Source organism: Hyperolius riggenbachi, chromosome 1, assembly GCF_040937935.1.
Source record: "Hyperolius riggenbachi isolate aHypRig1 chromosome 1, aHypRig1.pri, whole genome shotgun sequence".
Taxonomy (NCBI): Eukaryota; Metazoa; Chordata; class Amphibia; order Anura; family Hyperoliidae; genus Hyperolius; species Hyperolius riggenbachi.
The window spans coordinates 88949292-88963539 of NC_090646.1; the positions used below are offsets into that span (position 1 = coordinate 88949292).

Genomic DNA, 14248 nt, shown 5'->3' on the forward strand with positions numbered 1-14248 from the left:
ACCGATTTCTCCACGTCTAACAATCCTGATTTGGGTTGAAAGGTAACTAGCATTGTACGCTCAATGTACAGGGCAATGATGTAACCAGGAGTCATTCATGGATTTTGCTATTCTGATACTGAATGAAAGATGCCACAGTATTGTGGTGTTACATTAATACATAGCAGTAAGTTCCTATGCACGCACTTATTTAAAGAGGGATCGTCAGCCACAAAATCAAATTCTATTTACTCACTGCACTGTGTTCATTATGCAGCCTGGGACCTCACCCTACATTGCAAACACTCCAATCTAATCAGAAATGTTTCTGCTGTTATAAATCTTATCTCAGTCGACTGGCTCTATTACTGACAAGAAGGAAGCTTGTAATTTTCCCTCCCACATTCCTACTCCTCACTGATTGGCTGAGGACAGTTCAGTTTGAAGCTAGTGCTGAAATCTGATCTTGCTGCGCTCACATGTTTACCAAGCAAGCTAGCTCTTACAGTGCAGAGTCTAGGAGAAAAAAAAAGTAAGGGAGGAAATGACATCAGGATTGTCTTCAGTCAGAGGGAATCAAGATGGCAAATGCCAGGAACAGAATTCTCTTTATTTACTATATAAAATTCACTTTTTTTTTAATAAAATGTGGGCAAACTGTGGACAGTACACTTAGAGTTTACCTTTAAAGTAAGGATTCTTAAAAAAAAAGGAATGAAAACAATACTGGGTCTGTGAGATATGCCATTTATAGAGCTGATCACAGGTGAAGTGCACTTACCGTTCAAGCCATTTCCACTGTAAAAAGCGAGAGAAGTACATGCTCTCCTGAAAGTCCTCAAATGGTGCTCCACTCAGGTAATCGCGAACCACTCTGCAATAAACAAACAGCAGTTACTAAAAGCTCAGCCCTGACTTACAATCTGACATCTGGCATTTGCAGAGAGGTTTGTGGATAGGAAGCCACCTGCTGTAACCTTGCATGTGCTGCACAGACTCAGTGAGCGTATGGCCATAACTGAAATTTACAGATGCAATAATAAACTGATGGTTACTCACAGACAATTAGGAAATTCAATTAGCTATTCACAGATATCCAAGACGAATGGCCACACATCTTTCCATAGAAATTTTAGAGGTAGTTGTCTAGAGATTAAGGATGACCTAGGAGAACTCACAGAGAAGCACGTGATCATTTTGACCAGCTGACAGATTTGTAAGGCTCTGATTTGCTGTGATGACTTCCTGGCTTAACACATGATCATGCCCAGCAAATTAGAGCCTTACAAATCTATCAGCTGAGCAAACTGGTCACATGCTTCTCCGTGAGTTCTCCTAGGCAGGGCCATCCCTACTGGAGACCTCAATGCTCACACACTAGTTCTAGGACAATCAGCCTTCTTTACCACAGCAACATGTCAGAAGGGGGCTTCGTGAAAACATTTTGGATCTACCCCAGGAATGGTGAGGGAGCTGCGGAAGAACTGCTGTAGAAGTATGGATACCTGCTGGCAGCTGGCGGATGCAGTACGCAATGCCATCGCTGTAGACTCCTCCCTCTTGCAGATTGGCAAATACACAACATCCAACTTTGATTGGTCAATGACTGTCCAATTTTACTTCTTCCGTGTAGTATGAAAGCTTACCTACACAATTTGTCCATGGTATTCAAAATCGGCTGGCATTCATACTACCTGGAATTTATTAAATTGGCCAATCAAAATGTAATGTCTATATGAACCCTTAGACCTGGTACACACATCCAATTCTGATTGGTCAATGATTATCCAATTTCACCTCTTCCATGCAGTAAGAGAGCTTACTTGCACAATTAGTTTGCAATATTAAAACTCTGTTAGCCCTCACAATAAGTGGAAGTGGTTACATTGGCTAATCAAAACTGGATGCCTGCAAGAACCCTTATTGCATGGTACACCACATGCAATTTCTCATCAGATAGACGGTTGAATAGATAATTTCCTGCATTTAATTTCCGAAATTTCCAGAAATTTGATCAGAGAAATGATTGTAAATCAGGAATTATCTATTCGACCCATCTATCCGACGGGAAATTGCATAGTGTGTACCAGACATAAGGGTGGTCAAGTGCTGTGTTTTCTTTGGTATTGCCTGAAAGATCAGATTCCCTTTAAAGGGAACCCAAAGTGAGAGGGATAACGAGGCGGCCATACTTATTTCCTTGTAAACAATGCTAGTTGCCTGGCAGCCCAGATGATCTTATGGCATAAGTAGTGTCTGTGTCAAAAACCTGAAACAAGCATATCCAGTAAAATCTGAGTCAGCTGAGTCAGTGTATCTGATCTGCTGCATGCTTGTTCAGGGTTAATGGCTAAAAGTATTAGAGACACAAGATCAAGAGGACTGCTAGGCAACTGGTATAAAAGGAAATAAATATGGCAGCCTCCATATCCCTCTCACTTCAGATTCCCTTTAACATTGGTAATTCGTCCTCCATACCCCTTTTGATCCATTACTTTTCCTGCATTATTTACTTCTTATGGGGATATTGGCTTGTGTTCTTTGCTCTGTGTAGTGTGCAGTGCTGCTGATACAATAGATGTACACATTATACTGCTGCTCTATTCTTTAGTTCACGCAATGTTTCTCTTCACGGTTTAGTTCTTCTCTAGAGCTCTGCATACAATGAAGTGAGCTAGTATTGCCTTTGTACAATAAGCAGGAAGTCTTTATTGTTGTGATGAATAGTTTTTGTACATTTCCTACTGGCGTAATAAGCCTCATAGCTGGATTTTACTGTATAATGAACTATTGTATTTTATGTGTTTCTGTTTTATACTTAGCAGTCCCCAAACAGCGGTTGGTATTTTTATATTTTGTTATTCTTTGCTGAACTACGCTCATGACAAAGCATTATGAGATATACACTCATGAGGCATCAAGTTTGTAAATGGAGACCCTGGTGCGCGTATGCCCCATTCTAACACATGGGGGGCGGGGATTTGGGGCAGAGACACTACTTGCTGCACTTCCAAGGCCCGGTTCACACTAGTCTTAAAAATGGAAGGTTTAGTGAACCGTAACGGAACGGATGAGAATATATGAATCCGTTCACAATGATGAGTTTGAACAGATCCGTTCGGCACGTTCCACCGAATGGAATGCTGCGATTTTTTGACGGATGCATTGCATTGACTGTGTGCTTACAGAACCGCGGGTCACGGATGGAAAACTAAGCCTTTCTGATCAGTTTTTCAGATGGAGCAGTTTTCCATCTGTGCCAGTTTGAACTGGGCCTATGGGCACTGACCATAGTAAAAGGGGCTGTTGTTGTTTGAATAAAAAAAAAGGAAAACTCTGGCTTCTAATTATGTGCGGTTTAAAGCAAATCTTCAGTGAAAATAAACTGCTGAGAGAAAAAAAAAAATGGTACCTATAGTACAGTACAGTACATTCATGGAACTTCCGAGGCGACAACAACAATCCTCACCTGGGGCTTCTTCCAGCCCCTAGCAACCGTCTCAGTTCCTCACCGCAGCTGTGGTGTCCTGCTGGCCACATGTTGGACATGTTCTCATAGCCGCGCTCCCCGCCAAGTACCAGGGCAGCCATACTGTGTCTGTGCAAGCACAACTGCGGCTGCGCAGCAAGCCAAAGCTGCATGCCCATGAGCATCTGCATGTAACTGCACAGATGTGGGCTTACTTTTTTCCACTACGGAACCGCTGTGCACTCATGGAAGCGAGGGCCCCTTTTCCCTGTTCCGCCCCACCCGGCTAATTTTTCATGCCACCCGGCTGGACAAACCTTCTGTGGAGAACACTGGTATGTGAGTTCCTGTTGGGCTGACAGCTTTTTCATTTAATAGAATCTATTATAAAGTAAGTCTTTTATCCTAAAGAATTGATGTGCCTGAACGTCTCTTTGGAATAGTACTGTATGGTCTCATGCTCGTTCAGCAGCAGCTCCATCACAATTGCCATGTATCTTTGAAACCAGGGCTGGATTTACAATAAATCACTGTAGGCACATGCCTACAGGCGCCTGATGATGGAAAGGCGGCTCACTCCCCCTCCCCTAGTACCTCCCCCCCTCCTTCTCTATGCAGAGTCCCAAGCGGAGAGTAAATGAGAGATTACTCACCCACCTCTTGGCATTCCACTGATGAGATCTCCCATCAGTCAGGGGCACCACTAGCTACTTAATACTGAGAGTACCTTTGGTTACCCTATGCTAAGGGACACCTGTAGCTACTTATGAAGGGCAAGGGAAGTAAAGGAGACGTGACAGCCGGGCCAGCCAGCATACTTGTGCGGGGGTTTATAGGTTCATATAGGGCAAAGTCTATGGTGCCAGGACATCTGTGCCTATAGGTTCCAGTGATGTAAATCCAGGCCTGGTTGAAACAGCATGCAGGTGTGAGGTGAGGCACTGGGACATACTCTCTGGTGATTTGTGCAGAACAAGTTTTTCACTAATATCCCATCATTTTCCATTAAAACTCAACTCTAACCAAAACTTTTTGATTATTACTTTTAGTAGCCCCATTTAGGCTATAGCTTAGAAATTACTGCTGACTGTATCCTCGCTGTAGAGAGATCCACTTATTTACTGTCTCTGTGACTCCATGAATTGAATCAATTTGAATATGATCTTTTGGTGTCACAAAATAAGTGCTTGCCTGGATTACAGGGTCGAAAATAGATCATTTGTACATTCCGTAGTGGTGCATTGTGGGTAACCACAAATGCTCCCTTATAGCTGAATTATTGCAAATGTCCTTCTGTTTTAAGAAGGCAAATCAATCCAAGCATTGCTTTTTAGTAGGAGGGGTTTTCGGTCTCTTTTATCCCCCTATACATTCCTAGTGGTTTGGGTCACCCCAAGCTGCTTGGTTACTCTGTTTTCCCAATAGGCAAACTGAAAGCATTAAAGAAAATCTGTCATGAAAAAAACTCCCCTAGGGGGTACTCACCTCAGGTGGGGGAAGCCTCCGGATCCTATTGAGGCTTCCCCTGTCCTCCTTGGTCCCATGGCGGCGGAGAAAATCCTCCCGGAGTGGCAGAGATGTAAATATTTACCTTTTGGCTCCAGCGCAGGCGCAGTATCCGCTCTTCCCTCGGGCCACTCTATTGCGCAGGCGCAAGTCTCCCGTGCCTGCGCAGTAGAGCGGACCTGACGGAGATCGGCTATTTTCGGAGCCCGAAAAGGTAAATCTTGCACAGGCTGTCAGATTTTTGTCGCCTGTGTGTTCCGGGGGCTGCAGCGAGACGGCCGTGGGACACAGGAGGACGGGGGAAGCCTACATAGGGTCCAGAGGCTTCCCCCTACTGAGGTGAGTACCCCCCAGGGGAACTTTTTTTCAGTACAGGTTTTCTTTAAGAACCCCCAAACAACCGTCAACTGTATGCCAAAGTAAAATAATGTTTTTAGGTAAATCATGCCTAACAGCGTGAGACTAATTTACACTGTATCTACAGGCATTTGAAGAAAACGTATAGCCCGTGACCTCAGTGATGTATACAGGCAGCACGGTTTCTATATCTACCTATCCGTATGCTGTAATCTGAATCAATATCGTCATTCACAGCGCAGGCCTCCAACGCAGAATGGAAAATCTAACCACAACAAGGGAAAGGGCATACATTCCATTCACACAGAAGAGAACCTGTTATCAGGTCTGCTCCACATTCCAGATTAGGCATTACAGACAGGAGCTAATTATTTATCACTGATCCAGGAATGGGTACTGGACAGCACTCAGCTCTGGATACAGAGAGTCAGGGCTACAAGGAAGGTGACATTCCCCTGCTGGATCGTGGCACATAAATAAACCTTCAACATCACTCCCAGTGGGTTGGAAACAAATCCCTGTCCACATTTCTTCTGAAGCCATCCTTCTAAAACTATGTAAAGCACAGGTGTCAAACACAAGGCCAGTGGGCCGAATGCAGCCTTCTATTCTGTGTGGTCCTCCAGCACTTCAAATGTGCATCATTGTGAGCAGTAAAACAATGACAGCCCACTGCCTTACCGTCCAGAGGAGCACACCGGTGACCGTGTTTCTGGTTGAAACATTGTCAGTTTGAGGAGGGGTGCAGCAACAACCCATGGAACCCTGGAGCAAAATTAGCATGGGACCCCCTCTTGGGAACCAAACCTCCTCGTGTGCCTGGCTTACCAAAAAGACTATGGGGGAAGTAAAGGCCAGCATCTTGCCTTGTGCCACATTCCATCTTGAAGATTTTCTCCTGAAGCAGCACTGAGGCAGGTAAATACTAAACTGCTCCACTGCGCTACTCTGCAGAAGGGGGAGGAGTCGGCCCCCATGTTCACTATATATACGCCACTTAATTTCTGCAACTAAACTATTTGGCCAGCGACTTAGACTATGCTTTAGATTTTGGCTCGTTACGTAATTGAGTTTGACCGAGGGGGATCGCGGGCCTCTGTACACATGCTAGATTGTCAGCAAAGAGCCTCGACTGAGTGTAATCCAACGTGTGTACCAAGCTTCACATAGAACAACAGACAAGTGGACTAAAACTCTGACATAACATTCAATAAAAATGTGTTTTCCTACTTTTAATTACCCATACAGTTATCTTTGCTTTTGTGCACATGTAATATTGTCTGTCTACAAATTACAAATTCCCAAAGTACAGTTTATCCGCTCTGAAAGCTGTCTTTGCATTTTATTGCATAGCTGCTGTATTTATACATTAAAATCTTTCTATTGATCACTTCTCAGCTCTTTCTGCTTCTCAGGTCAGTACAGCTCAGTTTACGCAGTTTGCTAATGTTTATGAAATGTAACGGACAAAAGAATGTTAACAAAAGAGAATGTTATCACCTCTTCGGAAGAGGCTAAAAGCTGCCCACTGAAGCAAAGAGCTTTCCACTGAAGAACAAAGTGCTGTGTTCACCTGTTTAAATGCTCTTCTGCTACAATTGTTTTGTGGTAGCAGATTTTATGCTGTAAATTTTGCTTTTAGAGCAAAACAGGAAATGCCGAGTTTCATACTACTTACCAAAATCCAGTCCAGGTTAGATTAGGCTAGGTGCGCACACAGCACAAACGCTAGTGTTGCGGAAAACGCTCCGTTTTATTGCATATGCATAAACGCATCAAAAACGCACATAATGAAAGTCAATGGGATGATTATACCCCCATTTAAAAATTTTTTTTGTAGAATCCCCCCCCTCCACCCCAATATCCAGGAAGTCATTTTGAGTTCCCGTGCCGTGCAGAGGGAAGACTCATGCACAGAGCTGATCATCAATGTCTGGAGAGATTTAAGTTGTAGGCAGACATGCCAGCGCATATATATTTCTGCTGCTCTGCCAGTAATACTAGCTGGAGGAGCCTGCCATGGGTGGGGATATGAAGTTTACAAAGTGCATTCCTTTAGGATAAATGTAAAGAGGGTATACATTCTTACAGAGACTAAAGTCCATTTCCTTTAATGCTAAGTAGACATGATGGAGGCCTTGCAATTTATTGTACAGGAATGTCATGGATTACGCACAGCTACATTTTCAGTGGAATGTTAAAAACTTTAATATCGGGCTTACTGCAGCTATTTTGCAATTTAAATGGAAATAATTAAAGGCACATTTTTTTCGGATAGTTCTTATACCACAAAATGCCTCCTCAACACCCACAGAGGATCCTGTGTGCAAGTGATTTAAAGGCATTTGTGTAGTTTTGGGGATCCAACAGGAAACCTCATAGGGAGATTCCAGCAATGTGAATGGGTGGACAGCACCCTTTTCGAACTGCCAGGTTTAAGGTTGTATTAAACTATGCCCACAGTATTTGGCCAATCACAAAAGAGGGATAAAATAGTGGGGGCCGAGTCTTGCCGCTATGCAAAGCCGCAATTTGCATAGTGTCTATATTCGCCCAAATATACTCTCATTGCTGCAAATCGCGGCTTTTATAATGGCTGCGACAATGTCCAACCCTTAACTGTCATTGCCGCAAATCACGGGTCTCTGCGTTGAGGGGTGGGGGGGGGAGTGTTGAGCTTTAGATCGTACAGCACAGGCCCATGGCCACTTTACGTTTTGGTTACATTTTGGAAGTTTCTGAACCTCTGATTATTCTTCTCTGTGTCTGTCCTAAAGGAGATTTCCTCACTTCCTGTCTTGGCTAGAGTTGTCATGGACAAGAGGAAGTGACGGAGTTTACCAACGCAGAGTCATAGCCATCTACTGTATAAATATAATGTTTTGTTTTTTATTTGAGTTGGGAAGGTCATGGACATTAACCCAGCAGGTTTTTATTGGTATTGTAGATTCCAATGAGAAAACTTTCTTTTCCTGTCCTTATTTTGAGCTTCACCAAAAACAGAAAGGTAAACCCTGACAGTACACCCCTTTCATCGCTATCTAAAACACAAAAACACAATGGCGAGAGATCCTTGTGGTGACAGCAGTGGATTTGTTTTTGTAAATAAGAATATCACCTACCTTGTGCAGTCTTTAAAGAGTTCCTTGCAGGGAGTCTGCTCCAGCCTCTCTCTACATTCATGTACTGTGTCCTGAGGTATTTCCGGCAAATGGGCTGCAGACTGGAAAACCAAAAACACAAAGAACCATGTAAGTATTAATGCACAGCTTGTCAAAGAGATGCTAATAATTATGAGTGGATTCAATTTTTTTTTCAAAAAACACACAGCATGGACCCACCAAATGTTGCCACCCTGGTATTTGTCAAATCAATGGAGATCTTCAACCGATACATTCATTTTACCTTTAGACAGAAAATAAAAACACTTGGCGCTATTCTATTTTAGGAGACCCAGCAGGAAAACTCAGAGAAAAGTTCTCCAGTCACACCTGTGCCATCACGTGACATCCCGCATGTCGGAAGATGGACTGGGGAGCTCTCGTTGTCAAGGGAGCACAGTTTTTTTTTTTTTTTTTTTTTTTTTAGAGATTTGGGCGCAGCCTGCGCCAACCACCGGCCGTCATAATTACGGCTATAGCGGTGCTTAGTGAGTAATTTGGGCACCGTCAAAAGACGGAGCACAAATTAATATAAAAACACTAATTCGGCCGTCAGCAATAGCTGTAAACCGAATTACATCTTTCCCCACCATCACGGTGACCTGGAGGGGGAATAGTAATTAGCACCGCCGGGACTTGTGCAGGAGCAGGGTAAGCAGTTTTTCAGCTTTACCCTGCGCCCAAATTTCCTGGTGGCTAAATTATATGTATGCTCGTTGGATCAATCTTCCTTCATCGCCAGGGGGGTATTCAGCTTAACTTCTTTGTCAAACATTCCACCAACTTTGTTTCCAGAACAGAAGTGAGTAATTTATTGCAGACATTAGATCCCAGGGTTACTCTAAGGATCTAATGACCATTAACCCATTAGCTGCTTAAAAGGAATTCTCTCACTTGAGATAAGTGCGCTGCTTTTGACCTCAGTCGGCAGAACTTGTTATGCTGTAAACTCTTGGAATGCTTTGATGTCTCCCTGCTAACAGAAAATATAGAAACTGGAGGCAGAAGTCCTCTGTTATTGTCTCACACTGCCCCCTAGTGACAAGTGGCCATAAATACACATTACAGCAGTACTAATTATTAGCAAGGAAACGTTACATAAGAAATATGCGAAAATAAATTGGCCTGGAGCTCTTGCAAGCCTCTAAATGAATTGGCTGCTTACGAGTTAATAATTGCATTTCCTCTGTACAGCGCTGCATGAATGCTGGCGCTAGAAAATGGTAAACACACAGCTTCATGCAGTCAGCAGCACGCAGGCGCCGATGTCAGCGCGTCACCTGCTAGGTATTTGCTCTGTGACGGAGTTTCTCTGACCTCTCGTATGCACACAGTGATGCTGTGGGAAAAAGACAAGCTGAAATGACCTCATTAGGGCACCTGCCTTACGCAATGAGCTCCCATCCCTGCAGGCCCTACCCATTGCCACAACACACAAGCTCTCAGCTGAGCAGCTCCCTTATCTCCATTTCTACACGCCTGTCAATATTTGTACTGGAAGACAAGTTTAAAAAGCCAACAAAAGAAAAAACTTTGTAACCAGCTGAGGCAGAATGAAAAAAACTTCAGCTCTGAAGAAAGTCGACTAAGCAAAAGCTCCAACCAGTCACAATCTTGCTTCTACTCTATCCAGAGCATGGAAGGCAACAGCTTCTGCATTCTTTTAATTAAGGCTGCTACACTGAATACAAACCTTTGAGTTTGGTTTAGTTTTTGTGTTGTTTGAGTCCAAGATATACTAGTGAATGGGAAAATGGAACTGAATGTGACAGAAGACAAAGGCCCATGTACACTAGGCAACTGTTGACCTGCAGTCAAACTCAAGTAAAGCAGATGGACAATAAGATACAGAGGTGCCAGCAGAGTAAAAATCAAGTTTAAAAAGGTATGAAATGAGGGCCAAGGGTGGACTTACCTCCTTGATAAAAACACAACAATTGTATAAAATCAAGAAAATCGGTATTTATTCTTACTCCAAAAACAGTTTGCAACGCGTTTCACGGGTCTCAAGCCCGCTTCCTCAGGCAAAAATACACAAGGAGCAACTTTCAAGTTGTGCACGCTAGTGAAGCACCTTGTGTATTGTTGCCTGAGGAAGCGGGCTTGAGACCCCTGAAATGCCTTGCAAACTGTTTTTGGAGTAAGAATAAATACCGTTTTTCTTGATCTTATACAATAGTTGTGTTCTCGTCAAGGAGGTAAGTCCACCCTTGGCCCTCATTTCATACCTTTTTTAACTTGATTTTTACTCTGCTGGCACCTCTGTATCTTATTGTCCATATGCTTTGAGTTTGATTGCAGGTCAACAGTTGCCTAGTGTACATAGACCTTTGTATCTTATTGTCCAAGTGATAATTATCCACCTGGTGGATGGCTGTGACCACCCTTCTTTCTTGTTCTACGGAGAGCGACTTCTTAGCCTGAGTGGGGACTGGACTACTCTCTCCTCTTGCTTTTTGAGTGGTTGCCTGGCCTTAGCAACCCATACTTGTGAGTATTATTCACTACATACTATATTTACATTGTATTATCAATAATGCATGATTGGGGGCTCTCGATTGTCTACCTTGTTTTACATATCTCAAGTAAAGCAGAGTTCAAAGTCATTTCAGACTTTGTACACCAGGCCTTAATGCCGAATCTGAGGTGATATAATAAAAAAGAAAATAAACTTTTATTCCAGGAGATATTTTTACAATTTATTAACAGGTGGCGCTGGTATACCCTTCAGGCTGAGCTGCACGGTGAAAAATGCCCCCTTTCAACCTTATAGAGATAGAAACAATTATATAAACAAATTCACTATGTGCTAAAAAAATAAATAAGAGTAATCCAATAACTTTTAATCTGTAGTCCAATAAAATGACTGCACAATACCCCTATACCCTATGCAGACAGCATTCACTCCTGCCGTTCATCCACGGATGAAAGGAAGGATACAGCTTTAAAACTGAAATAAAAATATGAGACTCAGTCCGACGCTACTAATGTTCTACTTACCATTAGAACTAAACATACAATTGATTATCACCTACATTTATTTTCAGTTTAGGTTTGCCAATATCGTAGCCAGTTGTGATTGTATATATTAAAAAATCTTTAATGCTGATTGATCAGTTCTCTAAGGAAAACAATCAATAATGCGATAGTTCAGGTTTGATTGGGCCCACAAGCTTTTCCACTTTCATAAAGTACAATAGTTCACAAAAATTGTACTGGATTTTGGGCACCTTATGTCTCAGTGCTGAGGAGGGAGTTAGGTGGAGTCAGCAACTCCCACTCACCTGAAAGCTGCGCGTTTCCTGAAGTGACCACTAGGGATGGCCAAGAGGTGAAAATTTTAAATTGATGCAGATTATGCAGGTTATCTATGCAAATTTAGGTGGCTTGAAAATGGACCAATCAAATTAAAGTGAACCTAAATTGTTAACTGTTCTCCCAGGTGATATTTTCACAGCTCATCAATAAAATGCCTTTGCGAGTGCGACTGCGCAGCCTTTAGCCCGCCTCGTACAGAGTCCCGTAATGCTGCCCAAGGCTACGCAGTCGCACTCGCGGCAAAGCGTACTGCGCAGCCGCGGCTCAAGGCGGCGGCCATCTTACTTGTGGCATACATGCGACCCGTTCAGAGGGGTCGGGCCGAGCCATGGGGGAACAAAAAGGGCTGCAATGACGGCGGAGCGGTGCGGGGGACGCGCTGGACGTCCTCCGTGGATTCTGATATTAAAAAGGTATAGTGTCATTTTCTTGTTTTTGGCCTCGGAAGTCCTTTAAGCCATCACCAAGCAGAACAATACTCAGAATAATTTTGCCCGTACTTTTTTAACCTGTTTTTGGTACTTTTTCAAACACAGAGCTGAAAAGTTATTTTAAACAGAAGATTAAAAATTATCTCCTAGGTGAAAGCATAGGAGAAAAAGGTAATTTAATAAGGGCCTGAAAGTGTAAACTGTGGCTTTAAAGGACAACTGCAAAGAGAATGATATGGAGGCTGCCATATTTATTTCCTTTTAAGCAATTCCAGTTGCCTAGCAGCCCTGCTGATGCTCTGCCTCTAATACTGTTACCCATAAACCCTGAACAAGTATATGCAGATCAGGTGCTTGACATTATTGTTAGATCTGATAAGATTAGCTACATGCTTGTTTCTGGTGTGATTCAGACACTACTACAGCCAAATAGACCAGTGGGATAGCCAGACAACTGGTATCGTTTAAAAGGAAATAAATATGGCAGCCTCCATATTCTTCACACTTTAGTTGTCGTTTAACTTCTGAAAAAAAGCTACATTCCCAGCTTCAGCACTTCCTGATTAGGGGATGGTCAATACAATGCTAATCATTTTCCTTTGATGTAAATTGTATGCAAATATACGCAGCTTGGAACTGGACCAGCCAATCGCAACAGCTGCTGAATTTGTTGCCTCTATTCCTCAAGCTGCATAAATTTGCATAAAAGTACCATAATTCTGCCTCTGCTCAGAATGATCACCATTATATTATGGACCATCCCTATTCCTGAATCACTAAAGCCAGATCAGTTATGTAGAGAGTGAATGCAGATCTGTAGATTCATTTTCTGGCCATGATTCAGAAAGTCTGCAAAGCTAGTGATTCTGAACAACAGTCAGGTGTAGCTTTTCCCAGGCAGAATCAAAGCATGCAGCCTCTGAATACACGGTAATGGAATCTGTGTAACGAGTGCCGCTATGTGACTTATAGGTATAAACAAGGGATCTCATCCAACAGTGACTCACTCATAGGAAGAAGGTATCCCTGAGCTTCCACTTCCATCTAGGGAAAATCATAATAGGTTGGCACAGATTCCATTTCACTTTGGGAATATCCCAAAACTTAATGTCTCCAGATAAATACAAAAAAAAAGTTGTAACACATCCCATGGGAAGAAGAGAGAATGCCCGTTCCAGGGGAAGGAAAGGAGTGGCATAAATAAGGGCCAAAACAAAGGTTGGTGAGGACAGAGTGAAGAATAGAGGGGCAGCAAACATGGAGTCACATGTGACGTTTAGGAAGGCTGCCAGAGACTGCACTGTAGGGCTTAGGATGACACCATTCGCTCAGGATAAAGAGAACCGCTCATAACAGCAAGGTATAGGCTGCTATTACTGACTTCTGAAACTAGCAGATACTGAGTTGTCATGCCATTGCTCTGCCTAGAATATCCTATGCCTAGAAGATACTGAGTTGTCATGCCATTGCTCTGCCTAGAATATCACTACATGGATATGCTACCTGATCCAGTGGCGGACATACGGCCGTGCAGCCGCACGAGGGCCCCTGAAGTTCCGTTTTCTTCAGGGGCCCATTAAGTATTTTTTTTTTTTTTTTTTATTATTTTATTCCCCGGGGGGCCCCCCCGATTCCTATCCTCCCTCCCTCCCTCACCTCGGGGGCCCCCCTCCCGATATGCGCGGCGGGAGAGCGAGCGAGCGAGCGGCAAATGCAGGAAGTCTTCAGGGCTCTCCAGGCATCCGCTAGAGGCCCAGCCGCTGAGTCTCCAATATGTCTCCAGTTGGAGACATATTGGAGACTCAGCGGCTGGGCCTCTAGCGGATGCCTGGAGAGCCCTGAAGACTTCCTGCATTTGCCGCTCGCTCTCTCGCCGCGCATATCGGGAGGGGGCCCCCCGAGGTGAGGGAGGGAGGATAGGAGTCGGGCCCCCCACCCGGATAGCTACCCACCCGGCTACCTAACCACCTACCCACCCGGCTACCTACCTACCTACCCACCCACCAGGCTTCCTACCTACCCACCCG

At 43.6% G+C, this 14248-nt stretch overlaps 1 protein-coding gene across 2 annotated transcripts in view; it reads right to left on the minus strand.

The window, feature by feature from the left end:
* The window catches only part of GRK4 (G protein-coupled receptor kinase 4), a 332370-nt gene that overhangs the window by 81242 nt on the left and 236880 nt on the right, over positions 1-14248 (minus strand). For both annotated transcript variants that reach the window (XM_068276336.1, XM_068276328.1), the window contains exons 5-6: positions 8434-8534; positions 761-853 (exon numbers count right to left, since the gene is read on the minus strand). In XM_068276336.1, the coding sequence (XP_068132437.1) occupies positions 761-853; positions 8434-8534 (194 nt within the window). The remainder of the gene's footprint in view (positions 1-760; positions 854-8433; positions 8535-14248) is intronic.